The sequence below is a fragment of the Camellia sinensis genome, chromosome 9, assembly GCF_055761805.1.
Source record: "Camellia sinensis isolate YWXY chromosome 9, ASM5576180v1, whole genome shotgun sequence".
Classification (NCBI taxonomy): domain Eukaryota; kingdom Viridiplantae; phylum Streptophyta; class Magnoliopsida; order Ericales; family Theaceae; genus Camellia; species Camellia sinensis.
The window spans coordinates 79,225,214-79,252,758 of NC_138969.1; the positions used below are offsets into that span (position 1 = coordinate 79,225,214).

General features: G+C 32.2%; 1 protein-coding gene across 6 annotated transcripts; it reads right to left on the reverse strand.

The window, feature by feature from the left end:
* Window positions 1-1,438: 1,438 nt before the first annotated feature.
* On the reverse strand, window positions 1,439-12,345 carry LOC114259311 (sulfate adenylyltransferase subunit). 6 transcript variants are annotated; one of them, XM_028199324.2, is made up of 6 exons: window positions 12,176-12,345; window positions 12,051-12,079; window positions 11,914-11,976; window positions 9,218-9,262; window positions 2,321-2,542; window positions 1,439-2,177 (listed from the first exon to the last, which is right to left on the reverse strand). In XM_028199324.2, the coding sequence occupies exons 4-6, from the start codon at window positions 9,242-9,244 to the stop codon at window positions 1,956-1,958; spliced, it is 471 nt and encodes a 156-aa protein (XP_028055125.1). In that variant the 5' UTR covers window positions 9,245-9,262; window positions 11,914-11,976; window positions 12,051-12,079; window positions 12,176-12,345; the 3' UTR covers window positions 1,439-1,955. The 6 variants fall into 6 exon arrangements, with proteins under 6 accessions (XP_028055125.1, XP_082743289.1, XP_082743288.1 ...); XM_082887163.1 differs by having other exon boundaries at window positions 11,914-11,971; window positions 12,176-12,341; XM_082887162.1 differs by having other exon boundaries at window positions 12,051-12,091; window positions 12,176-12,277.
* Between the last annotated feature and the right edge of the window lie 15,200 nt (window positions 12,346-27,545).

The window sequence follows — 27,545 nt, forward strand, 5'->3', positions numbered from 1 at the left end:
ACCTCTTGTTCAAATCTCACCTTCTCTAGGCCACCCAAAAAATCCCTCATTTGGAAAACCCAACAAAATCAACCCGATTATAAAGAGCTTCGGCCACCAAATCATGATCTCTTTCTTCCGCCAATGCCATACCCACAGTCTTACCACTGTTTTTCCCCGTGAACAACGCGATCCCTACCCTCATCCATTGTGATAAATTCACCTCCAGCTCTCACTTGCAATTGACACCAATAGCTTTCCATATATTGCTAGTCCCTCTATCTCCTCCACGCCATCTAGCTTTGTACGTGATAAAGATCTACATTGGTCATATTTGAAGACGGCGGTTTTGATGAATCATCATATAATTGAAATTTTAGATTATAAAATTTAATATCAGATTCGAGATTTGACAGGGTTGTGAGCTAGGGTTTCGTTTGTGCAGAAAAAGAAAGAGGGGGTTTCCATGGGTTAGTTGTGTGAGAAGGAAGAAAAGAGTGGATGTGGGAGAGCTACTGGATAGTGATGGTGGTGCTTGGGGGATGGGAATGAGAGGGAAAGAGAGTGAACAATGGTGGTGCTTGGGGAAGAGGGGAAGAGATTGTTGCTATTCTCAATGGCTTAAGCGATTTAGATCAGGTTGGGATTTCTTATCTGACCAACAGATCATAGCCCAAGCATAATTGATTTCTCTATGCAATTGAGAATCAGTTTGTTGACATTAGGCTCAATTACGTAGTATTAACAAAGCCGATTTCTTCTCTGGAACCAAGATCCCATAATAAATTGGAATATCCATTGATATATACACTGACTGGTATATATACGATTGTATGTATGTGTATATATATATGTGCAAATATGACATTTCAAAGGTAAAATTGGCATTTAAAGATATTTTTTGGTGATGTCATTTATTTCTATTTAGTCAGGAAGGACTAAAGTGTTACACAAGTTTTTAAAGTAAATAAGGATAGTGTGATTTCATAAAATAGAGGGGGTGACTGTGATCTTAGAAGTATAGAGGGGGTGTCAATGTAATTTGCCCTAAAATAAATGGCATTCCTCCCTCCATCTCTCACCCCCTCCCGCCACCACCCACCACTCATCACCATCCACCGCTCATCACCACCACAGCCATCACATTCAGCCACCTCTGGCCACCATTGTGGCGATCTCCTTCAACCACCAACTCCCGTGGCCGACAGCCTCCTGCTATAAACCACCACCTGCCACCTCTTCCAATGGCCATCAACCATCTTCAACCACCACCTCTCACTAGAAATCACCTTTGGCGATCAGTCTCAGCAGCTGACAACCACCTCACTTTTTTTCAAGAATAAGTTTTTAAAACAAGTGTACCAAACATGTTTTTTATTTTTCTTTCTATACCAAAAATAAACAAATTTAATGACACACAAGATGTACAATAAACCAAAAAAAAGTACAATTGTAAAAATAAATAAACAAACAATAAATTGTAAACATTACCGAACGATACGTTAGAATATCACAAAAAGACGTACAATCCACAATTGTTGGTGAGGGAGAGCTTTGTAATTAATTTTGCTTTAAATTTTCGGGTAATTGTAATGCATCAACATTACAACCTGAGGTTGTGCATTAATAAGGGACAATGGCCGATTCAATTTCTGCAGCATAACCAAATACGCGTTGTTTCAGAAAACTAAATGGAATTGAAACTCATTTCTGAATCCAAGCAACCACCTGGAAGTCTGGCTTCTTTTTTTCTTTTTTTTTCTTCTTTTTTTTTTCTCCTTTTTTTTTCTCCAGATAAATCGAGAAGTTGAGGTTTTTTAGCAATCTGGATTTGAATCAACATGCTCAGTAACATCACAAAAGACAAGTTATGTACTACAAAATTTGCATTTTCAACATGCAAATGCATGGCTACATTGATTAATTGCCCGTAGTAGCAAAAGGAAGGGATAAAGTGATATTTGCACCAAAAATTATTAATCACTTCCCCATTTTCCCACTACTCTCTCTTTAGCAGAAATATGGGTATAGCCTTGTTCCGTAGGATTCTTGTCAAAATTGGCATGACTATTTGGAGCTATTTTGTGCAAAATCCGTGATGTTACAAAAGTGAAACCATTTCTTGTTCCTCGCAAACCAAACAGCAAGGGATTGAAGATAACAGCAAGCATCACCTCACCTTTCGCAATTACCAGATACTGTGAATGCAAATGAAGAATATTTAAATATGTGTGAGTGTGTGTGTGTGTGTGTGCGTGTGTGAGAGAGAGAGAGAGAGAGAGAGAGATCATATGCAAGGAAATCTACATTAATTTTAGGAAAGGACTGAGGAATTTCTCACCATGAGAATAATGCCTAAGACAGCAAGGCTTGTTTGCTGCGCTTCCTGCCAGAAATTATCACCATTAGACCCGCCAAACCATCGACCCCATCTAAACCAACCTCCTCCACCAGCATCACCTCCCCCACCTGCCTCTGTTCTCTTCTGAATTTCTTTGTCCCATTTCTCAAACTCAGTTTTCTTTCCACCAAGTGCACTTTCTAATGCTTTCTTGGCCTGTTCCTGCAACAAGGATATTCAAAGGTAAAATCCATCAAGAATAGGGAAAGAAAGAAAAACAGGAAACAAAGTAAGATGGAAAAGCAAAACTTGCATCGAAGTCTCAATTAATATTAAGGGAAATTTAGCCAAACCCCTCCATTGGACTCTTGTTTGGTGAAAAGGACAGCCCAATTTATTTTGCTTCATAAACCCCCTAAGGGGGGGGCATATAACTAAGCAAGGATAAAGTAAAATTTTTTTTTTTCTTGGACAATATTGCTAGAGTAATATGTTACTGTGAACCAAAATAATATGTTACTGTGAGATAGGGTAATATGTTACCGTCGAACAGAGTAACATGTTACTGTTTACATCAATTTCGACGGTAATTATAATTTTTTTTTTTTTTAAAGTTCATGGTCAACATGGATCTTATTTGATAGATCTTGATGAAAGGATTCTAAAAATATTCACCATGCTTGGTTTCAGTTTTTCAAAAACTGTTTTCAGAAAATTCTACTTTCTTATTTTCCGTATTTTTTTGTTTTTACTGATTTTTTTAATATTTTAAGTAATTTTTTTTACTTTTTAGACATGCCTAACATAAATATACCTAAAAAGTAAAAAATTTGTGAAAGAAACCTTTTAAAAATTCACTAAATATCAAAAATACAAAAAAAATACAAGAATTCAGTACTTTTTTGTTTTTTTATATATTTATTAATTTTTAAAAATATTTTTTCGCAAATTTTTTACTTTTTGGATACATCTAAATAAGGTGCATCTAAAAAAGTAAAAAAAATATTTAAAATTTTAAAAAAATTCACTAAAAACAAAAAAACATGAAAACCAAAAAACTCAATTTTCAAAAAACTTAACTCAAAAAACTCAAACCAAACACACTGATTAATTTTATTAAAGCCTAACATCTAGATCAAAAGTTATATTATTTTAAAATTTAATATTTTGATAACAGTGATATGTGTTGAACTTTTCAAGGAAAACTCATTGTGTTTGTCCTTAATGCATTAAAGATTTTATTATGAGGGGGTTTTGACCAAATCCCCCTTATATTAATCATAGAGATTTTGGAAAGCAAAAGAAGGATTCATGAATCTGATTCCCTTAGTAAGGAAAAAGGTTTTATCAAGTTGGCTTAAGTTCAAGAACTAGGAGGATGCAATAACACGTAACAATAATTGTATGACAGGATTAACTAGGCATATGAAAAAAATTAATGCAGTCATTAGTTCTCTGGTAAAAAAAAGCTTAGCAACCAAAAATAATCATTCAAATATCATATCTGAGGGAATACAGGAAACGACCAGAATATGCTCAAGCATGGAATTATTTTGATCATTTCCATAAATTCCATATGACACTGAGGCTAAATATTCTGTTCTTCAATCTTTTGGATATCTGATGCTTATCAATATCAAACCTCTAGTTAGGAATTGCGGAACCCGAACATGGGATCTAATGGATACGAGATTGCAAATAAATAAATAAAGGAATCAAATATCAATCACACAAGAACATAAGATTTATGCGATTTGCCTAAAAATGGGCTACGTCGATGGTAGTCGTTGCGGCAGTGTCACCATATAGAAGAATGAATTACAAGTTACAAAAGAGTTGAATTACAAGATACAAAAGAGTTTCCCTATCGCCAATATATATAGTTAGGGTTCCAGGTTATGCGTGTGAAACAAAGTACCCTTGAAAGAGTTACAAGTGTGATAGATATCGTTACAGGTTACAAGTGTGAAAAAAAAATACCAATGTACACTTGGACAATATACAAGTGTGAGACATATGGCTGTATCTACAGTACTATCCAGCCCTAGGCTACCCCAACACCTCTCAGGCTGGATGGATCCCTCAAGAATCTTGGCAGTTTCTACATTAGTATTATTACACGGTTGTTTTTGAGTTCTGAGCTAGTTAAACAGGATGTACTTATGCTCTTAGAGTTTTTGAAAACTGGCAAACAGCATGCTAAACTGGCTTACCTCAAGCAGTCAATTGAATGTAGATGTACTTAAAATTGTGTTCCAACTTAAAAGCAAACTCATTCATATTCTTGGCAAATAATTTTTTCTTATTATTGGGTCATTGGTACTTGGAAATGTATTTATGCTTATTGCCCAAATATCAACATCATTGTTAATTTATTGTTACATAGAAATTAAGAGTGTGTCTTTGTTTACTGTTTTTATTAATAATAATAAGAAATATCTAAAACATAGAAAAAGTAAGACGGTGATCTTACATAGGAACCTATGTTAACTTCTTACCTATAAAACTATGTGATCATCATTTAAAACAACATTTGCATTGATTTAAATCTAAATATTTCATATTTGTAAGATATGTTAACATCCAAGTGAGTAGATACATTTTTCCAAATAGTTTAGAAAAAGTGACCGAATCTTTATGATTCACAATTAAATTCAATTCGTGATTCGGTATGAGGCCATTTTGATTCCTAATTTGACAACTATGCTATATACAGATAGGGGTGCAACTCGGGCGGGTTCGGTCGGGTTGGAAGGTTGTCCAAGCCCAACCCAAGTTGTGTTGAAATCTGCCCAGGCCCGTCCAAGCCCGAATTGTAACCCGAGATTGCCTGCCCAAACATAACCCGAGCTAAACCCAAGTTGCCCGAATTGCCCGAATTGTATTTTTTTTTGCAACTACATAATTAAATTATTAAAATTTGACTTTATTTACATTTTTTTTATACATAGAAAATAATTAATACCATCAAAACAAATAATTTATAAAATGTAAGAGAGATGCCGTTATAATAGTCTCTACAATTTATGAGTGAAAATAAAAAAAAAAAAAAATTATGTTATTTGTACATATAATATATATTCAATATGATTTAATAATCTAAATTACTTTACTATTATGTAATGGCTAATAATTTATATATATATTTAATATTTGTATATATCTATATATGTATAATTCGGGCTTCGGGTTGCTCGGATTGTTTAATGTCCTTGCCTAAACTTGTCCAAATTTAATTCGGGCTACTAAATTTTTGTCCAAACCCGTACTGAATTTGAAAATATCTTGTCCAAGCCCTAAAAAAATTCGGGCTAGGTTCGGGTTGCTCAGGTTGAACCCGCCCAAGTTGCACCCCTATATACAGACCCAACCTTAGACACAATTTGCCCAAACAAGCTTCCCTAGGACTGGAAGCTATTATCTTATGGCTCCACATACCGAGCTTTTACCATTTCATCAATCAAGCAATGAAAGCTGAATTGGAGTCCTCCATGGACTAGGAAACAACTGGCTAATCTAACTTTGGTTCTTGTGAATTAGTGACATTACACTAGCATATTTTAATGAAACAACCAAGTTCTCAATCCTCTAAACTTGATTAACCAAAAACTAAATCCCCAACACTTTGATGCTGTGTTTTGTTGCATAGAATTGAATTTTGTTTCCTATTATAATCCTACTAAATTGAAAAAAGTGAATATCGCAAAATTCAAATGCATTTCTAAAATTAGTTCATAAATATGATAAGTGAACAGTGGGATTGGAATTCGCTGCCACCTAAGTCCTATCACAATTCCAACACCCTAATTAAGAGAATAAACCAACTGGGCTAGCTCAGGTAGCCATCCTCGTACACTAGTATCAGAAAGGTAAGTAGGGGTCAATTCTTGCTAAATGCAAGGATTGATAATTTATTCCCCTTTATGAGACTCTCTTTGTTGTATTATTCATTTCTTCCCCATTATGGTCTCTTTCTTAGGTGGTTGGTTTGGTTGTTTCTTAGCAATTATGGGGCTAGTTGTTGCACTTCTATAGTTGTTGCACTTCTTTTGTTACAGCATCCTATGGATTGAAAAGAAAAAAAAATTCAAAAAATCGAACACATTTTCAAAAGCCATTTTCTTCACTTCTAGTTCTAGACCAAAAACATAAATATAAACCCGACTCTTTTTTTCTTTTTCTTTTTTTGTGTGTGTAGGTAACAGTGGATATCAAAACATAATCCCTTTTGTTAAGCTGTTTCCTCACAAGTCTCAATCATTCAAGTACATCAAATCGAAATTAGGGCTTCTCAAGTGCCATAAAATGAAAAAACACTAGAATACAGTAACTTGAAGTTGAAGAGACCCAGTTGAAACATTCAGGAAAACCACGGATTGAAATCAGGACCAACAAGTAGAAATTTTCCGAGCAAACAAACAGACAGAAATTGAAGAAATTGGTTACCTGTTTGCGATTATTGTGAGAGAAGAGGCAAGTGAATCTGGGGTTGCAATTGAGGCTACGGTGCAGAGAGGCCCAGCTGTGATGTACATGTTGATTGGGGGTGGCGGTGCCGAATCGAAGGGAAGAGCAGTTGAGCGGTGCTGTAGGTAGGGGTGGAGGGCTTGATAGGTTAAGAAGGTGTTGCGCCATGGCATGGGCTTTGCTTTGCTCTGCTCGGCGACTCGCTCACTGTTTTTTAAACTCGGAATTGGATGGGGTTTCGTTTGTCAAGGGACATTTTGAAATGTGACCACATGTCTCATGGTTTGTTTTGGCTACCGCCTCTAGCACCCTATTTTAGTAATTCTCAAAAAAATTTATAAAAAATATGTAAAAAGATGAAAAGAGTAATTTTTTAAATTTTTTTAATTAAAATATTTAATTTCTAAACGAGACCTAAATTGTAATAAATAAATAAATAAACTTCTTTTAAAACTTTTTTTTTTTTGGGAAAACATAACTTTGAATTCAAATTTTAAAAGTTTAATTTTAAAAATACTCTTCTATTGTCATTTTTAAGTATATTTATAATTATTTTACAAGGAATAATTTTGAAAACTTTTAAATTCAAAGTTTTGACTTTTCAAATTGAATATTCATTTTAGAACAATAAAAAATAAAATAATAGACCAATAAAATGGGATAGAGGGAGTATAAATATTAATTTATTAAATTTCAACATTAGTCATAACATAATGCTAGTGACGCATTTAAAATATAAGTTTTGTTAACGTGTATTTTTAAGGTATTTGTTAAAAATGATTTAAAATTTGTTTGTACATTCTACATGACAAATGAGTATGTTGATGACACTTTTTGTTACGAGATTTTTGTTACGAGATTTCTAGTATAATGATCACCCATTCGAACCATTTGACATACAAAAATTAAAAATCGACTTCTTATTCTTCTCAAGACCTTTTTGTAGATGTAAATGAAGAAGGTTAGGAGTTGAATATGCCCACTAATATCATTAGCGGTGTGCTCAACTCCAATTGATGCCAAGGATGTTTTTTCAACAGTAATTCAGTGTGTTTTTTCAACAGTAGTTCAGTGTCCTTTCAAAAGCATTTGATGAGCCTTTCAAGCTTCCAAAACACCATCAGAGGGTATAACTGCTCTAACGACATTTAAGGGTGGTTTAGAATGATCAAATAAGTATATTTTTTAACTTTTTATAAAATATGAATTAAGTTTGAAATGATGTGATAAAAAAATAATATGACTTAATAAGATGATATAACTTAAATAAGATAATAACTTTTTAACTATTTTATATTATGCCAAACCTAACCTTTAGAAGCACTAACCGACCACATAGAAATTGATATGTTGAATATGCCCTTTGGTGTCATCTTAGCGAGTTTCAACAGTGAGTCTCACAGACCTAATCACATTAGTAACTATTTAAAATTTAGAGGCCAGATCGTCTAGAATCAATACTTTATCCTATTAGATCATGCCACATGTCGAGGCATAAGCTCAAAACACCTTCCCCAAGACAAAGTGTAATAAAAATACAAAATATTTTAGAACCTACTTGACTCATTTTCTAAAAGCACGTGTTAACAATATCCTTAAAATATAAAATGGGTCACCTAAAGCATGATGACATACCCGTTTGAAGAGTTAGGTTTATAGTGAAAAAGTCGCTATAAATCATTATATCACTCTTTTTATTTTTTTTATATTTTTTTTACTTATAAAAAGTTAAAAAAAAATCAATTAAAATAAATAATTCCCAAACAAAGACTAGATATATTCTAAATGTGAATCTCTTCATAATTAGATTTAGGGCTGGTTTGGCATACACTATATAATCCATCTTTTTATTTTTTTTCCATCACATCACCTCTCTACTTTTCTACACATCTTTTCGTAAAAAGACAAAAAATATACTTTTTTATGACACCTTAAACCAACCCTTAATCACAACTTTCCATTGCATTTTCTAAAAGCAAATGCTAGCATTATTTTTATCTTTAATTAGGGACACATACTCCTTTCTTTGAGTGCATCTCTCTAGCAAATGCTATATTAATATTTACTTTTTATAGCATAATTTTATATCAAAAGTTAAAATGTTTTGTAATTGTTTGTCTTCTTAATTTCAAACATAATAATTCATAGAGATAGTAATTCAGAAAATTAGAAGAAAAAAAAATTATTTCATGTAATGTAACTAGCGGATGCCCGTGCCTGAAAGCACGGTGTAAATAATGTTAGGATTATAATATAATTGTAATCACAACACTATTTAAATTTAAGATTAAAATACAATTATAAAAATATATTTAATAGACTACACTCTACAATTCCAAACAAATCAAACATAAAAAATAAATAAATATCAAATAATGCACAGCAGTCAGTACTCTGCAATTTAAAAGAAATTAAAATTAAAATACACACCAGTGACACTTTTTTGCTCCACTTCATGTGTTCCCAAGGTATCTACTGCAAGAAACCAATAAATACAAAAGAATAGATACAGAGTCAAATACAACTGCCTAAAACAATGATGCCAAGTGAAAGGAAAGAAGTGAAGTAAAAGCAATATTCCAAAAACTTCAAACTTACGGCACACTGTGGGGATCCTTTAGTTGCTAAAATATTTTGATCAAAATTCTGAATTGAGGTTTGTGTTAAATTGTTTGCTTGTCCCCAGCTGGCTTTTATTTTCAATGTATTGTTATGGTTTCTTTCATTTTTTGTTCAGTCTTTATTTTAACTTATTGCCTGTCTATTGATGCTGACAGTGCTGAATTATTGATTTCATTGTAGGAAGATTGGAGTTGACTTTGTGTTGGATGACTGCATTGGTGTTTATTTAGTTCTGCTTGGGAATGGCTGCCAGAGGGATTTCATCTGTTAAATCACACAATTTTTTACTCAGATTTACCATGGCTTTGGCATCAGCTGTCCTTGAGTGGTTACTGATCTGTATGTTGTTTATTGATGCAATTTTCTCGTACTTGGTCACAAAATTTGCTTGTTATTGCAAATTGTAAGTTCCATGTTTGCTATGCTCGAGACTTGATCATGTTTTGGGCAGTGAAAAACTTGGATTTTATTGGGATTTGATCTGTGGAGATCATAAATTTGAGATTTCATCTTTTGTTCTCTGTCGTGTGCACAACAAACTCACAAAGCCTCCAACTCACACAGTGGATTGGGAAGAATTCCCCCTACTATAAATAAGACAATAAAAGACTAATAAGGAGATTCAAAACCGAAAAGCAAGTCCATTAAAATTATACTCACACCATACTAATAGATGCCATTATTATGTATCCAATTGCAGCAGTGATATAAAATATCCAATGCAAGAGGAACCACTGAATTCTTGAAAAGAACTCCAAAAAGACAGTCTAATTTTAACTCAAACTTGCTGGATTTGTAATAGCGAGAGATTCATACCATGCTTCACATTTGACTATGAATCGGAATTTCTAATTGTTCCAACTTAGCGAGGCTGTTTAGGAGTTTGCTAATTCTCATCAAAGTTTGTAGTAGTCCAGTTCTAAGAGTAAAGCTAAATCCTAAATAAATGGAACTCACCACAACTTACCAATTACCAATATTGCCTAACTAAACAAATCAGTTCTAAGAATAAAGCTAAATCCTAAATAAATGGAACTAACCACAACTTACCAATTACCAATATTGCCTAACTAAACAAATTAAAATCACAAATCTAACAGAGAAGTAGCAATAAATTGATATAATAGTAAAAAATAAACAATTTCTCTAAGAAAATCAACTTCGGATTTCACATAGCAAACCATATGCATACGTTTCATCTGTTAAGAAATTTTTTTTAAAAAAAAGCTAACCATATATGCATGTATTACTAAACTCTCTTCTAACTGGCATAATCAATACGGCAAAATACATATACATTCATGTAGATAGGACAGAGATTTACACTAATGGTAGAGGTCAAAGACTTGATCTGAATCCTATGGAGCATTAATTCAAACATGCACAACAGTCTCACTGTTCAATTTAGTCCATTCTTAATAAACAGATTCCAAAAATCTCCTCACAAAACGGTAATATCCATTCAAATTGGTCCCAGATTTGAGAATAATAAAACTCAAACACAGGGAGATTTAATATAATAATGTTAGGAAATAAATGATTTAGTCCATGAGAAAAACACAAACTGGTTATCTCCCAGTGTTATCTCCTATCCTTCATTTTATTATTCTCATTATTCATTATTAGAAATATGACGAAACTAATGTTTATATAGTAAATATGATGAAGTAAAATATTAGATAACACAAAAAATTTTACTATATAAACATTATAGTAAGCTTATTCCACACTTTTAATATATATTATTCCACACTATATAAACATTAGCTCATGGAGATAAAATGAAGGATGATGTCATTTTACTTAAACAATTTTTTGTGTTATCTCCCTGTGTTAAAACTCAAACACAGGGAGATAAATGATTTGAGAATAATAAAACTCAAACACAGGGAGATTCAAATTGGTCCCATATTTTAATTTGTTTACTTCTCTGTTAGACTTGTGAAATCAAACACAAACTCAAACACAGGGAAGCCTTCAAATTGGTCCCAGATTTGAAACGTTCAACTGTGATCAAGATCTCGTCTGCTTTTCTCTTCCCAACTCTGTAATTCACTTCTCTCCAGTACATAGATCGACTGATATATACATATATATATATATATATATATATACACATATCCAGAGACACATGGTTTTCATTTTTCTTCTTCTTTCTCTTCTCTAGGATCCCCAAATTCCTCATACATATGCACACACATTTGCAGAGATATAGATACAGATCAATCACCAATTTTTCTTCTTCTTTCTCTCCTCTAGGATCTCCAAATTCCTCATACATATACACACACATTTGCAGAGATACATATATAGATCACATCCACCAGAAATTTATGTACTGCAAAATTTTACAAACAACTACTAAATCAAAAAATAAATGCTACGTATTACAGGAAAAAAAAAATATTTAAAATTTGAAAATACGATGAGAATTTAAACTTGATATACATAACAATGGTGTTTAAAAAAATGCAGAGCAGTGCAGAGAGAATGAAATCACTTACAGTTTACAGAAGAAAGAAAAAAACCTCCAAATCGCTCCACAAATCCAAATGCGCTGTTCTTCTCTGAATAATAGATTTGTTACAAATTCGAGAGAGAGAGAGAGAGAAAGAGAGAGAGAGAGCAATTAGAATCTCACCTGAAAATTAACCCTAATGCTTCAAGGTACTGCAAATCAAACTTGTGACCAATGAAACCAACAAATGAAAGAGAAGAAATACAAAAGAACAGGACATATAATCTTTATAAGATCTATACAATTACCTGGACAGCAGCAGTTTCAGGAGTGATGGTATGGAAGAAGAAGAACAGGGAGGGAGAGAGAGATAAAAGAGGGAATGGGGTGGGTGAGAACAAAGAAGGGAGGAGATAAAAGATAGAATAACATACTGCTCTTGAAGATAGAATCGAGATAGACGTGGGTGAGTAGAAGTTTAGTATTTGGACGGGAAGTAAATTGATATATATTTCAAGGGGTAATTTCATCCATCTATATAAATACACAAGTGAATCATGGTCATTGAAATGTTCTAATAAGTCAATTGTCTCTAACATATTTTCAAAAAATTTTGTGTCTTATTATATAGATTTACCCGGACATTTTTTTACAATCCTTGCTAGGTGTTACTTAGAGCAACTCCAAGGGAAGAGGTAAAATGAGACTGTTAGCTATTTTAGCTCGGATGACCCTAATATTCTCACTCCAATGGGCTGGCTAAATGGCTTCCTATTTTCCCTCGCGGCTTCTCCGCTGGCTTCAATTGGAGAGTGATTGAAGGCTCTCCAAACTCTTCTCTCCCGCGAAATTGATCTGCTCACGTCTCTCCCGCGAAATCAATATGCTTCGTCAGTGCGAAATCGATCTCCAAACACGTCTCTCCCGCGAAATCGATCTGCTCCTTCAGCGCGAAAACGATCTTCTCCTTCAACGTTGTCTGCAACTCCCTCCATCGACCTCTTCCTCAAGGTATGGATCCTTTTATCTCTCTGTCTTCCCCTTCTATGCAACTCATACCATGCAGTGCATGTTCTATTAGAATAAGCCAGCAAGTTTTTCGTTGGTTGGTTAGGCAATTTTGGGCTGAAGTGGTTGCTTTCACTAAGAATTGAAGTTCGAATTTACAAAAAAAAACATACAAGAAAAATTTTAAGGTTTCATCTTTATAACAAAATAAATCATGAATTTTTAATTTTATTAATTTAAATTATAATATTTTGATTTGTATTTAATCTGAACTATCGCCTATTTCATAAATAAAACTGATTAGAAACAGGTACTTTAGTCAATAATTTGAAAAGCTACTTTAGTCATTAAACTTAATGCAATTGTAAATGCCTGAAATATCATTTTTTGTTAAGTTTAATGACAAATATATTTTTTTCTATCAATTTTACTTAACGAAAATAAATAGATGGTTTAAATTAAAACAAATCGAAAAATTTAAATTTAAATTGACAAAGTTAAAAACTCAAAGTTTATTTTGTTACAATAATAAAATCTTGAGATTTTTCTTGTAATTTTTTCAATATTTAATTAAGAAATATTAGGAATTTACAATTTTAAACTTACAAATTCATTCATAATCATGTGATAAAGAGTTGAATAATATATGATTGAGTATATAATAAATTAAAAGTTGACATCTATCATTCAACATCATTATTGATCAAATTAAGGACTTAGGATCTCTGCTATGCTGGGTGCACAACAAAGACTATTGTGCAGCCAAATTGGCTCATTTTGGGACTCATTTTGATAATCTGAACTGTTCACATTTTAGAATACATCAAGTACAACATACCTACAAAAAAAAATCAAGTTAATTGGATATCATTTACCCATTCATATACTCACATTTGTATCTACAAAAATAAATAACAATCGTAATTTAAAGTATTAAAATGAATACAAATGTGAGTGGATAAAAGGGTTAACGATATCCGACTAACTTAATTTTTCACAGGTATGTTCTACTTTATGTATTCTAAAATATGAATGGTTCAAATTATCGAAATAGACTCATTTAGCTGTACAACAGTCGCTCTTATATACCCAACAAAACAGCGACCCCAATCCTCAAATTAATGGAATTTTTTTAAGGGTCCCAAATACTTTCTCATTTTATTATGTTAATCTAACTTATTAACCAATACCACACGGCCAAAAAAAAAAAAATCCACAACAAAAATTACACCCCCATTTTTTGGTAAATAATTTATTACCTTTTCATTTTCCACTGTCTTGTTATTTCCCTTATGAATATTGTCTAACCCTTTCTTCTTTTTTTTTTTTTTGCATAGGAAAAGTTATACTCTTTATATATTTGTAATTATTTTTTATCATCTAAACTAATTTGTAATTTTACCATTTGTATATGGAAATGACTCTCATCCATGCCACTATCCTCCATATCTTTTTATACCTTATTTCATGGGCACTATCTCGAGCGTATAACAATGATTCGAACCATTAACTCCGTAACCCCCACAGTAAAGATGAATTATATAAAAAATCTGTTTCATCAAAATAACTAGGCACATGAATAAATTACATTTTATTTTTCAAAATGAATGGCAACTATGAATTTAAACTTTAAATTTTCCATTTTATAAATGAAAACGTGATTTGTTCATCTATAGATGATAAAGTTAATTTTTTAGAGAGACAATTCTCAATGCGAGATTTATTAGATGAAAGATTCACATTATTGTTGTGTGCTTGGGATCCTCTTTTCTAGTTTCATGTGCCAACTCTCTGTCTTTTTGTCCCTAAGATGCCAAATATGTATCAAATAAAACTAGTGGTAAACTCATGCTATGCACGAGACTAATTTATAGTATATAAATTTTTTACTAATGCATTAAGTTTTAAATTCTATCATAAAATTATAATCAAAATGAATAAAGATTATCTTCTCAAATTTCATAAGTAAAGACAATAATTTAAAAATAGATATGCACAAAATGTTATTATAATTCAACTGATCTATTTTTCTTGAAATAATAAACTTGATTTCTAACTAATGAAATAATACTAACAATAAATAAGATGTTTCTTAATAACCCTAATGTCTAAAACATATATATGCTAAAAAGAATTACTAATAAACTGAATGCCATAAATCTATCTATCTATATTTGTTATGGGTTTATATATATTTTTAATTTATATATATGGTTATAAATATTTGTGGGTTTGTAATTTTTTTATCACTTTATGCCAAATATATTTTTTATTTTTAAAAATTTTAAAATTGAAAATTTCTATTTAATGCTTGAAGCTCTTGTAAAAAAATAAAAATTCAAATAAAAAAATCAAAATTTTAAATTACATTTGTTTAGATAGACTTTAAAAAAAAATAAAATTTAAAATTAGATATTGAGAGGTAAAATAAAGATTTTAACTGAACATATAGGATCAAATTTGTTAATTACGAAAGATTTTAACAGAAGTGAGATAGATCAAATTTGTTAACTTTATCTATTTGTATATCAATTTTTTTTTTTTACGTTTATTTAAAAAAAAAAATAGAAATTAGGAAAATTAGTAAAGGGGACTTGAGAGAATACCAGTAGGAAAGAAAGTAATTAAAGAGTTAGTATTAAGGGTTTGAAGGCCTTTCATGTTTCATACTACATTCTTATAATATATAAGAAGATAAAAGAAAAGGAAGGGCCTGAACATCTTATAAATATTTTATTTTTATTTTTTCATATGTACCAAAATCACACATTAATATAAGTAATTTTGTCTTTCTTATTTGGTCCTTAATTTTTTTTATTTATTATTATTATTATTTATTATCTAAGATTAATGTTTTAACCATTTGTCACACATGACCTCAAGCTAAAACTTTAGCAAGAAAGAAAAAACAATGGTGTGCTCATATCTATTGGACTAAGAAAAAATTGTGCCAAAAAAAATTGAAATACAATTAACAACAGTGAACACTCAAATAGAAAAACTCTCCATCTCATACACACCATTTTTATGATTCAAGATTCTAGTTATACACACACGAAAAAGAAAAAAAAAAAGAAACAAAACAAAACAAAACAAAACAAAAATGGAAAGAAAGAAAAGGGCAACAAAAACAGAAGTGTCCTCTTTACATAGTAGTCTTTGATAAGTTTCTTATTGACATATTGTTTTAAGACTCGTTGGCCATATGTGCTTCCAAACTAAAATTTCTTCCTCATGGTAAAACTTTCTAATTCCTCTATAAAAGCCACCTATTTGATCGTTCCAGTAATTCTCGATTATCCTTCTCATTTATTGTTGTTTGTTCTCCTTGTGACTTAGGTGTATTGTTTGAACTGCAACACTATTGTAACTTGTAAAATACAAAATTTTCTCAAATATAAGAAAAAGAAAAACATATACAAAAAAAGAAAAAAAAAATTGACAGATTGCTTTATTGATATGGAATACAAACACACAAAAATTCTATGTAAAGCAATTGTTTTGTCTATATAATAAGTGAAACATATAACTCAAAAACTTGGAAAGGGGCTTAAAAAATAAATAAAAATAAAGCAATGGCAACCTCTGTTGTATCATATATACCAATCTCTAACTTTCTTATGGAATGGCCATCTAGGCAGTACCAATCTAACTTTCTTATGAAATGACCATGGAGGTGATGGTGACAAATAAGGGCAAGTTTTTTGGGAGAGAGATATAGTCATATTTTTATTTTTTTATAAGAAGCAGTGTGAGATTGAAACAAAAATGTAACTATATATAAAGAGGGAAGAGAGACATGTGAGAGAGGAAGTCATGTGAAAGGAGGTTACTTTAATTGAGATAAAGGAAAGAGGTGATAAGAGAGTTTTAAAATTTTTAATTTATCTAAAGTGATAAATATATATTTTTTCTTATATATTTCATGTGGATTTTTGTCTCTCCTCTATTTTAGCTAGAAAAAACAGGGCGAGAGAGGAAGAAGTGCCACCTCATTTTTTTAATCTCTCAAAATTATGAGAAATTAGGATTAAATAATTGATAGCCTGTGAGCTTCCACTACATTTGCTTTTATAGATAGTATAGATAGATAGATATAAATATATAGGTAAAAAGATAGATATCAAATCTAATTTGAAAAAAGATAAAAGTAAAATAAACATCCTTAAAAAAAAAAAAAAAAGAGAGAGAGAAATGTGAGAATTCAGTTGTTGATAATCAAAATTTAAAAAAAGTAAGATATTTATGAGAGATTATGTATAAGTAGAAGATAATTTAATTTTTGTTATATCGAAATAAAGGCATATATATTTTCTTGAATAGTAGCAAAATAAATTTACTTTTTTAATAAAGTTGTAATAGAATAAAACATATTTAATTTTAAATTGCATGCTTGATGATAATTTTTTTTTAAAATACATTGATAGAAAATTTTAAAATTGATGGTAGTCAATTGTTATCATTATAGCTAAAAAGAATTTAATAGTGGTCAATTATTAACCAATAATTTTGGATAAAATCATGGATAGCCAATAAAAAATCAACACTTAGCAGCTTAAATTTTGTAAAAATTTAAAAAAAAAAAATTGGAAAATTCAGAAAAAAAAAAGTATTGGAATTCCACAAATCATATAGTTAAATATTTTAATTAATTTTAAAATTTAAATGTTAAATCCAGTAATATTATGCCATGTGTAATAATTCAAAATTTAGATAATACACTAATAGATTTGAGTCATTTTTTTTCTAATATTGTAAAAAAAAATTCAAAATTTTAAATTAGATATGTTTAGATAAAATTTAAAGATTTTAAAATTTTTAAGATAAAATTTAAAGATTTAAAAATTTTAAAATTAAATATTGTTAGATGTACCAATCACTTTAAGCCAAATATAATTTTGTTTTCAAAAATTTTAAAATTGAGAAATTGTATTTAAGGTTTGAAGCTGTTGTGTGTGCTTGTGTTGTTAAGCGGGTGCATATTGGTTGTAGATGATCCGAAGAACTCTCATTTGAAAGAGCTTGAAGGAGCAAAAGTGAGATTAACTTTATGCAGAGCTGATCTTCTTGATTTCGAGAGTTTACGCAAAGTCATTAACAAGTGTGATGGTGTGATAGACATAAGATAAAGTAAATTAAATTAAATTCAAGATTTGATGAGTTTCGAATCTGATTAAATTGAAAAACAAAAGCAAATTACAAATTAAAAAGTAAGCAAGCCCAAATCGTGCAAAATGTAATAATGAAGAAGATGAAAAAATATGTAGATAAACTGAAAAATAATGGAAAAAAGAAATATATATATATATATACACAAAAGTAATAAACACTGAAAAAATACATATAAAGTAAGAAATAATATTATGAGCATAAAAATGAAGAAAATGAAAAGATATGCAGATGAACTGAAAATATTTAAAAATATATGTACACACAAAGTAACAAACACTGAAAAAATGCATATAAAGTAAAAAATAATATTATACTGACCTTGTAATGATTTTTTGCAAATAATCAAACTTGCAAAATGTAACAATGGAGAAGATGAGTTATTATGAGAAAATAAAAGATGACGGGAATAAACTGAATAGAGAAATGTGTGTGTAGAAGTTGTAGGAGTTGTCGATTTCTTTTTTTTTTTTTCTTTTTTTTTTAAAATTGAGATTGAGAGTGAGATAGATATTATTGTGAGTGATTAATATAGATGAATATTTTATTATTTTGGGATAAATATTATTAGAAGGAGTGAGAAGGCTTGAAGAGTGGGAAGGGAGATACAGAGAAGTGCCACGTAATATTTTTTTTTTTCAAAATTATGAGAATTTAGGATTCAAGTTTTAGAGTCTTTTGACTTAACAACTACATTTGGTTATATATATAGTATAGATATCACTTCACTCAGTCAACTCTCTGTTATACCCCCAAACCTATTCAATCCCCTCACGAAGCTACTCTTTTCTTGTGTTTTCCTCTTCATCAACTTCAGCCAGTCCAAATCATTGACCGCCTTCATTTTGTCTATCGCCCCTCTCTCTGTTGGCTAATAATACAGAGGAACCCAAGCAACAACCCCCGGTTTACAGGTTCAATTACATTTATTGATTAGATAATTGAATAGATGCCAATAGGATTGGGCTCACATTGGCCACTGCATTTTAAGGTGTTTTGGAAAAATGATTAAAAATTATTTTTTACTTTTTTTTTAATTTTTTTGTGAGAGAGAGAAGTGGGTTAAAAGTTGGGAAGTGACTTTTAACTCACTTTCCAAAATATCCCTAAGATGGGTCTTACTAATAAGTGCCTCAGGATTACAAGAAAAAAACAGAACAAGTTCAATACACTTTTCGTGAGTTTTATAACACTTTTTTACTCATTTTGAAACATTTTTTTTAACTTTTACGTTATTTTGAAAATATTTTTTACACCAATCTCAATATTAAACAATATCTAGGTAGCACTTCCTAAGATTTGCCTTTTTAAGATTATAAGACAATCAAAACGTCATTTTCCAGCGAAGAATCACCAAAATCTAGGACATCACATTAAAGAGCAACTTCTTCTTTGTTTATTATTTATTATTATTTTTTAATCTCACTGTCTCTCCATGCACCAATTCTTGAATTTGGCTTTGACAGTTTTGAACTAGAATGCTATCTCTTTCTCTCTCTAAAAAGCGAGTAGAGCGAGAAAATTGGGGCAAATGACTGAGAACAACTCCGGAAACATTTTCGATCATCAAGCTATGCCCAACAACGCGAAATCCATGGAAGAGGAGGATCACTTGATCTGAAGCACTAAGAAAATAAAGAGCTCAGACACTTCGGAACCCAGTGAGATGGACACTGAAGTGATAATGGCAACCATAACATGGGAGGAAGAACCTAGATCGCAAATCCTTCCTTCACAGGCCAGCCTTCCTGCTAAATCCTTTAAGAAAGCCCTGACTATGGCCAGAAACTATGCTTACACATTTGATAGTCGAGTGGAGGTTCTATCATCAGATGAAGAAGATGATGATCAAGAGGGAGTCACCTCAATTGATCGTTCTACTTCGGAACACATGGGTATACCCAAGGTTTCTCTCCCCAAAATGCTACTACAAAAGATCTGACAACCATGGGTAAGCACGCTAATCATATGACTTCTGGGAAAATGTATCGGCTATAAAATGCTCTGCACTCGAGTTAAAAATCTCTGGGGGCTCCAAGAAGATTTTAGTGCAATTGATCTAGGGTGTAATTTTTTTCTTTTTAAGTTCTCCAACCCTGAAGATTTTACTAAAGTCTATACTGGAGGTCCTTGGGTGATCATGGATCACTATCTTATAGTCAGGCGATGGGAACCAATTTTTAAGCCCTTGGAAGCTCTTGAAACCACAACTGCGATTTGGGTTCGGTTTCCGGAGCATCCGATTGAATATTATCATGATGAGGTCCTTTTCGCAATAGCTAAAACCATTGGTAAACCTCTGAAGATTGACTGGACAACAGCAATGGCAACTAGGGACAAGTTTGCAATAATCTGTGGAAATGGACCTCACAAAGCCTTTGATTCCCAAGTTTGTTCTGGAGGATAAATGTTACAGTATTGAATATGAATCCCTACACTCCTTGTATTTTCTTTGTGGAAGAATTGATCACAGAAGGGGAGCTTGCAGATTCAGAACACACATTGCACAACCGGCGGGGGAAAAGCTAGCCGTTACCGATGAAAATAGTTGCGGCACACCCACCATGAATGCCAACGGTAACCTGTAACCTAGGGAAGACATGGAAGATGAATTTGGGCCTTGGATGCTGGTAACCAAATGTGGGCGCAAACCGAATCAACCCAGGAAATCTCAAGTCCCATCGGGCCCAGCAACAAAGCCCAATAAATTCACACACTTAGAACATGCCTAGGATGGGCAGGAAGATTACCCAAGGAGAAGAAAACATAACAGAGCAGGTGCTAAGCAGGCACTAAACCACCAGTCCAACCAATTAAGCCCAAGACAAACCCAAGACCCCAAAGGCAAAGGCAAAATTGATCATATTCAAAATTCAACCAAGGAGCAAAATAAAAATCCCCACCAACTGGTGCCAGCTCATCGAATCAAGAGAAGGAACATTTTCCAAAATCACCAGACCCTGAGCATATTGAAATAGACAATTACACCACTATGGAACAGACATAGCTTGAAGTGACTGACATGATCTGTGTCTTGGAAACCAACACACAGCAAGAGGACTCAACCATGGTTGTAACTCAGGCAATTCAAACCCATCTCAGTAACTCCATTCCAACTTCCAATATAAGAACTATTCCAGAGGACCAGCTAATTAAAGAAAAAGAACCTCCAGACCCAAGAGATCCCAACAATGGAGAAGGAATGAGAACCAAACTCAGAAAATCTGAGGCTAAATTTGGAGGAACATCTGAGGCAGACTAGTTCGATGGGCCTATTGTTAGAACTAGATAGTGAAGCTCTTCACCTAGTTGTTTTCGTCTGGTGGATAGAACAAATTTGTTTGAACATAGAACCCAGTTGGGCGGACAACGCAACCCAGCCATTCCACTCAATTCAAATGGCCTCCCTAAGATCAGTGGAGGATGATCATCAGAGGATACGTAGTATAGTAGATATTGAAGGTAACGTTCCTCCTATATTCCCCTCTATGGATTTAATACGAATATTGTTTTGGAATTGCCGCGATGCCGACAATAACTTTTTTAAACATAACCTTGTGGAGCTCATTAAGTTGCATAAACCTGAGATCCTGATCCTCATGGAGACTAAAGTGGCCTTTAGTACAATGAACAATTTCTTCAACCGCCTTGGATTTACAGCTTCATCAACAGTTGACCCTGTAGGTAGAGTGGGAGGAATATGGATAGTGTGGGACACCACTCAAGTAAATGTTAGAGCATCTACAGTTAGTCCACAACCCATACATGCTACAGTCCATAAGGAGGATTATGAGGAATGGGTGTTGGTTGTTGTTTATGCTAGCCCCAACCCCACCCTTAGAGACCAGATGTGGCAAGATCTGACTAAGATAGCTGATAATATGAAGAAACCTTAGCTAGTTGTCGGAGACTTTAATGATTATGCAAATCAAGGAGAAAGAAGGAGCTACTCAGCTAATCAAAACACTATGTGTTATGATGATTATGATTCAGTAAGGTTGAATTGTCTTATATGTTGAGTAGATATGTTCATGTATATTTGGACGTGTGAGAGAGTGGTTGAGGGAGTTTCCCATCATAAATTCTTTTATTGAAGGCATCTTGTTAAATTTTGAGTTTAAAATTGAGAATGTGATGAACGCGTGAAGTCAGACCTTGGTTATGTATTGGGTTATAAATAATGTGAAGCAATCGGGTTTTGTGAACTTGTTTTTAAAAAAAAAAAAAAACAGATAATACGTGTGTTTTGTTAAAATGGTAAATGCGATTGTTGTGTGATAATTGTTAAAATGGACAATGAGAAGTAAAAGCGAACCTTTGTGTTGTTGAATAAACTGGAGGATTTTTAGAAAAATACTTATGTAAGTATACTTTGGTTACAAAATGTCATATTATTTATATGGTATGAGACTAGCATTCATGATCATAGCTATCTGTAAGTCGTTATTGTTGAGGATCATGTTGAGATCCCTACAAGACTTTATGTTTATCCCACGTTGCTAATCTTTTTCAGGTGAATATAGAGAAGTGCTTCAAGGTCACAGATCTTCCTTATTTGTTGGCCACTAGGCCTTTTATTTGTGGACGGAATGTCATTGATGTAAAAAAGGTTAAACCCTCCCTCTTGGATTAAATGATGTAAACTTATGGCAATTTATTTAATTATATATTCATGTTGCATTCAGTTTATATTCGAATGAGAGAATTCTTATTTATGTATTCCTTGTAAATATAATGAGCTTCTGTACGCCATCTCTGAAATTGAAATTATAATAATGGCTTTGGTAATGGAAATCCGAGTAATAAAAAGTGAGGCGATATCACATTTTAGAAGGCTTTTAGGAAAGACAAGTCTGCAGGCAATGATCGTGTGAGTTTTTTTTTCCTTGATTGTGGGATTCCAGTGCATTTTCCAAATGTTGCTTAAATGGATGTGGATATGGTCGATGATATAATGAAGTTTGAGGGTTATGTGTTGATTTCTTCGACAGATTTTGACTCCAATTGATTGAGGGGAAGAGATAATTTTTTTTTTTTTTTTTTTTTTTTTTTTTGTTGAAGTGTGTTGTTGTTTGTTGAAGTGTGGATTGTTTATCTTTAATAAGGCATTGACAATCTATTACACTCATTGATAGGCACACTTTGGCCAATGTTCTTATTGAATGTGTGCATTTGACATTTTGATGGTTAATGCATTTTGATATGTTCAATGTGTGAGGTGGTGTGTATGGTTCAAAGATTGGGTTGGGGGTATTTGATTTTGGTTGTTAATTGGATGTCGAATGTGAATTACTACGTCGTAGGATGACAATTGTACATTGAGACCTGGATAATCGTGTGTATGATGCATGTTACATTTAGTGTGTAACGTTAATCCATATATACCATATAGTAGATAACATTTGTGTGTTTGTTCAGTTGTATATGTGTTTGAATGTGTATCGTGTCTTTATTATAATTAGTGTTTACATACATGTCATAGTACGTTGTACAAAATTATTGGGGATTTGGGTTTGTAATTGAATGTGGATTGAATCCCATCGCTCGATGTTAAAGTTACGCTGGGTTGGGGGTGATGGTGGTTCAATACATGGGTTGGGTTGGGATGTTACATATTACATAGAGAAGGTTACGTTATTTATAATTCAACGGTAGAGTATTTGAATGTCACGCTGGGTTTGGGATGAGAAACATATAGGAATGTCATGGTAGTTTGTGTTAAACTTAATTATTTTGATGATTTATTTAATTATATTTTAATTTATTTAGAAGAGAAAAATAGAATCAAAATTTATTTTGATGATTTATTTGAAAGAGAAAAATAGAATCAACATTTATTCTGATGATTCATTTACTTATGTTTTAATTTATTTGAAAGAGAAAAATAGAATCAAAATTTATTTTGTCCCATTATTTCTCACCTAAACCTTTATCCTAAATGTTGTTAGAATGTATTTAATATTTGATTAAATTAGAAGTTCAAACAGCCCAGCACAACAGCAGTTCAAAAGGTTCAAGTGGAAGATATTCAAATTAGTAATGATGGAGTACAACAGTTATAAACGGTTATAAATTTAAATGAATACAACGGCTATAAACGGCTATAATTTTCATTATATATACCAAAACCTTTAATGTAAACAAGTTACAAAAAACTTGAAAATATTCTTTGATCTATAATCACTCACATTTATTCTCTGAAAAATTCTCTGAGGAGTGTTCTTCAATTTTTGTTTACATCCTCTCTCAGAAATTATACACTGTGCCTTATAGTTTTAAGCCCATCTTTCCTGTGTGAGGTTTACAGAAAAACCAAAGCTTCATTTTTATATCTATCTTTGAGAGATAATTATTATAACTTTTTGTGAAAGCAAAAACACCTTCTTTTCAACCTTGTAAGAGTGTAGTACACACAGTGTTCTTGACTTAGAAAGTCTGTGTAAAATCCGTGGAGGATTGCTCCATTTGTAAAGAGGTTGCTAGCACCCCCGTGAAGCTAGAGCAGAGTGAAAAATCTCTAGTGAAGCTTGAGGAGTAGACGTAGACCGAGTTGAAGCCGAACCACTATAAATTTGTTTGCCTCTCTCTCCCTTATCTCTTTATTTTATTTAAATTGTTGTAACTATATTTCACATTTTCACTGTGCTAAAATCATTAACTGATATAGTTGTTAGAACACTTGTTTTAATTATTTTTATTTCATTAACTATATTTATCTATTGTGCAAGTCATAATTTTTATTAGGGTATTGTTAATTTTTAATTGTAAAAACCTAATTCACCCCCTCTCAGGTTGTCTTTTGGGTAACAGTTTGGGATGTTACATGTTACATTCACGTTGGGTTTGGGATGAGAAGCATATGAGAATGTCACGTTGTGTTTGGGAATATGACATTGAGTTTATGATGTTACATGTTACATTTATGTTTTGAATTTCAAATTTCTAACCATATAGATATGATCACAATCTATGGTAACATTAGATTTTCCATATATGGTATTGCCATTAATCAAGTTATTTTGAATTTCAGAAGCATATGGGAATTCACGTTGGGTTTGCGAATATCACATTGGGTTTGGGATGCTACATGTTACATTTACATTTTGAATTGCAAATTTCCAACCATATAGATATGATCACAATCTATGGTAACATTGAATTTTCAATATATGGTATTGCCATTAATTAGATTATTTTGAATTTTAAATTTCTAACTATATAGATATAATCACAATCTATGGTAATATTAGATTTTCCATATATGGTATTGATGGATCATTTCACACACCAAAAATAAACACTATATTATATCAAATTCTTTAGAATGACGGTAAGTCCAGGTATCGATCCATAGGAACAAACGGGAAATTAAACTAATTTAATTGTTAATTTCCTAAATTAGTTTTGATAAAAAGATTGAGGGATATCATGACTAAACAAAAATTAAATGAAATTGAGAAATTGAATTAACAATTAAAAGTAAGGTTTGAGATACTGTTTTGTTAGGAAAATCCTAAGGCAAATAATTCACCACTAACCACAGAAATAAGACTTAACATCGGTCATTGTAACGCCCGAAATAATTACAATAATCCAACTTCAAATAATGAATACAAGATGACATAATTTAAATGATAAGCTTTCATTAATCAAAATTAATATACTAGGGGTGCTACGGAATAAAAGCTAAACAAATGTTCATATGCCCTAAAGGCTTACATCTTTCCAAGCCAAGGCTTGGGTACATAAAAAATAAGTCATAAGCTCAATACAAATAAATCCCTAGGCTTGTACAAAAGTTCAATACAAGATAAACAAAACTGAGCCTTCAGCTCTACAATCCTCCCAGGCTAAGTCTTTGGTGGAGACATATCATCAGCACTTAAAAATAATTTTTTCAAGTTGGGTGAGCCAAAGCCCAGTAGAAATAATCTAACACAATATCTAAATATTAATAAAGATATAAATATGATATGCATATCCAATGCCCATGATGAAATCATTTATAACTCTTTTACAAAACCATGCCATGACAAGCTTTATATTTCAATTTTCTTTGTCTCAATTCATAAGCCGTTCATCATTTCATTCAAACAACCAAACTGAGGGTACAACGCAATGGTTTTCTAACCAACACAACCATTATACAACACTTTCATTTTCCATTTTATAGATATTTTGTCCGCGGGAACCAGAACCCATGTATAGATACAGTTTTCGTGACTTTCACCCTAGACACACATGCCAACTTAATTCAATAGAGTTCATCCCCTTTTCTTCTCCCAAATATGGAGTACATTCCATTTCTCCTCCCATACATCATACATTTACAATGTATTAAAACATAGTCATATTCAATGACAACGGATAAGAGATTAGTTTCAATTCACCAAATCCTCATGCAATTTCTATAACAATCATAACTATCATTCACTGAATTTATCAACACTAGGTATCAAAACATAGTCATATACAATTTCTTTTGAAATCCACACCGGGTATCAAAATCAACGAATTTATCACAACACAATCTCATATCTACTCTCATAACCAATTTTAACACATACATTTGAAAACTCCTCCTTTGATTTTAAACCAAAACCCTAGGTTTGTTCAAAATCATTCAAAATCCCAACATTCCTTACACATCAATCAATAACTAAGTTAAAACTCATAGAAGAGTGTAGAAAGTCCCTACTTCAAAGATAGAAGACGAGCAAAGCAAGGAAGCAACTTCAAAGATGCCGAAACCAAGTTTTATTTGGAACTAAAGTGAAGCTCTTGAGACGCTCTACCTCTTTCCCAAAGACACAAGGGTAGAGAGACCAATAGATCTAGGTGGAAATGTAGAGAGAGAGAGAGAGTGGGTGAGTGAGTTTTAGAGAGAGAGGCTCTAAATGTAGGGTTTTGAAAGAAAAAAAATATGAAAAAGTGATGTAAAATGGTGTTGCTACGAACTAATAGATGCATAGTCCACTTGAGCGTAAGAAGTGGCGCTCGAGCTTTAGACACAATAAGTTGTTCCCCTCAAATGCAAGAAGTGACGCTGGAGCACAGAATGCACACTTCCAATAGTTTTGCAGACAACAAACCAATGCTCAAGTGCAAGAAGGGCCGCTTGAGCTAAGCCTGCTCGAGTGCAGAAGGAACCGCTCAAGCATGGAATACACTTTCCCAGTAGTTTTGCAGACCTATAAAACTAATGAGAGTTCACAAATCCCGCTCGAGCGCAAGAAGTGTCGTTCGAGTGAAAGAGCGAAATTCTGAGCAACAAAGGCTTGAAAACTAAGCAATCAACCTGTTCTAAACACAACCACTACAATCCAATAACCAAATTTAAGGATGTACAAGGGAAGCAAAACATGAACAACAACATGAAACCGTGAAACCTGAGGCTGGAATACAAATTAGGTCGAGTATAAACCAGAATCGTTATAATCTCCCTCCTTTAGGGAATTTCGTCCCTGAAATTTCAAATCAAGTTTTAAAGTTATGTTTAAT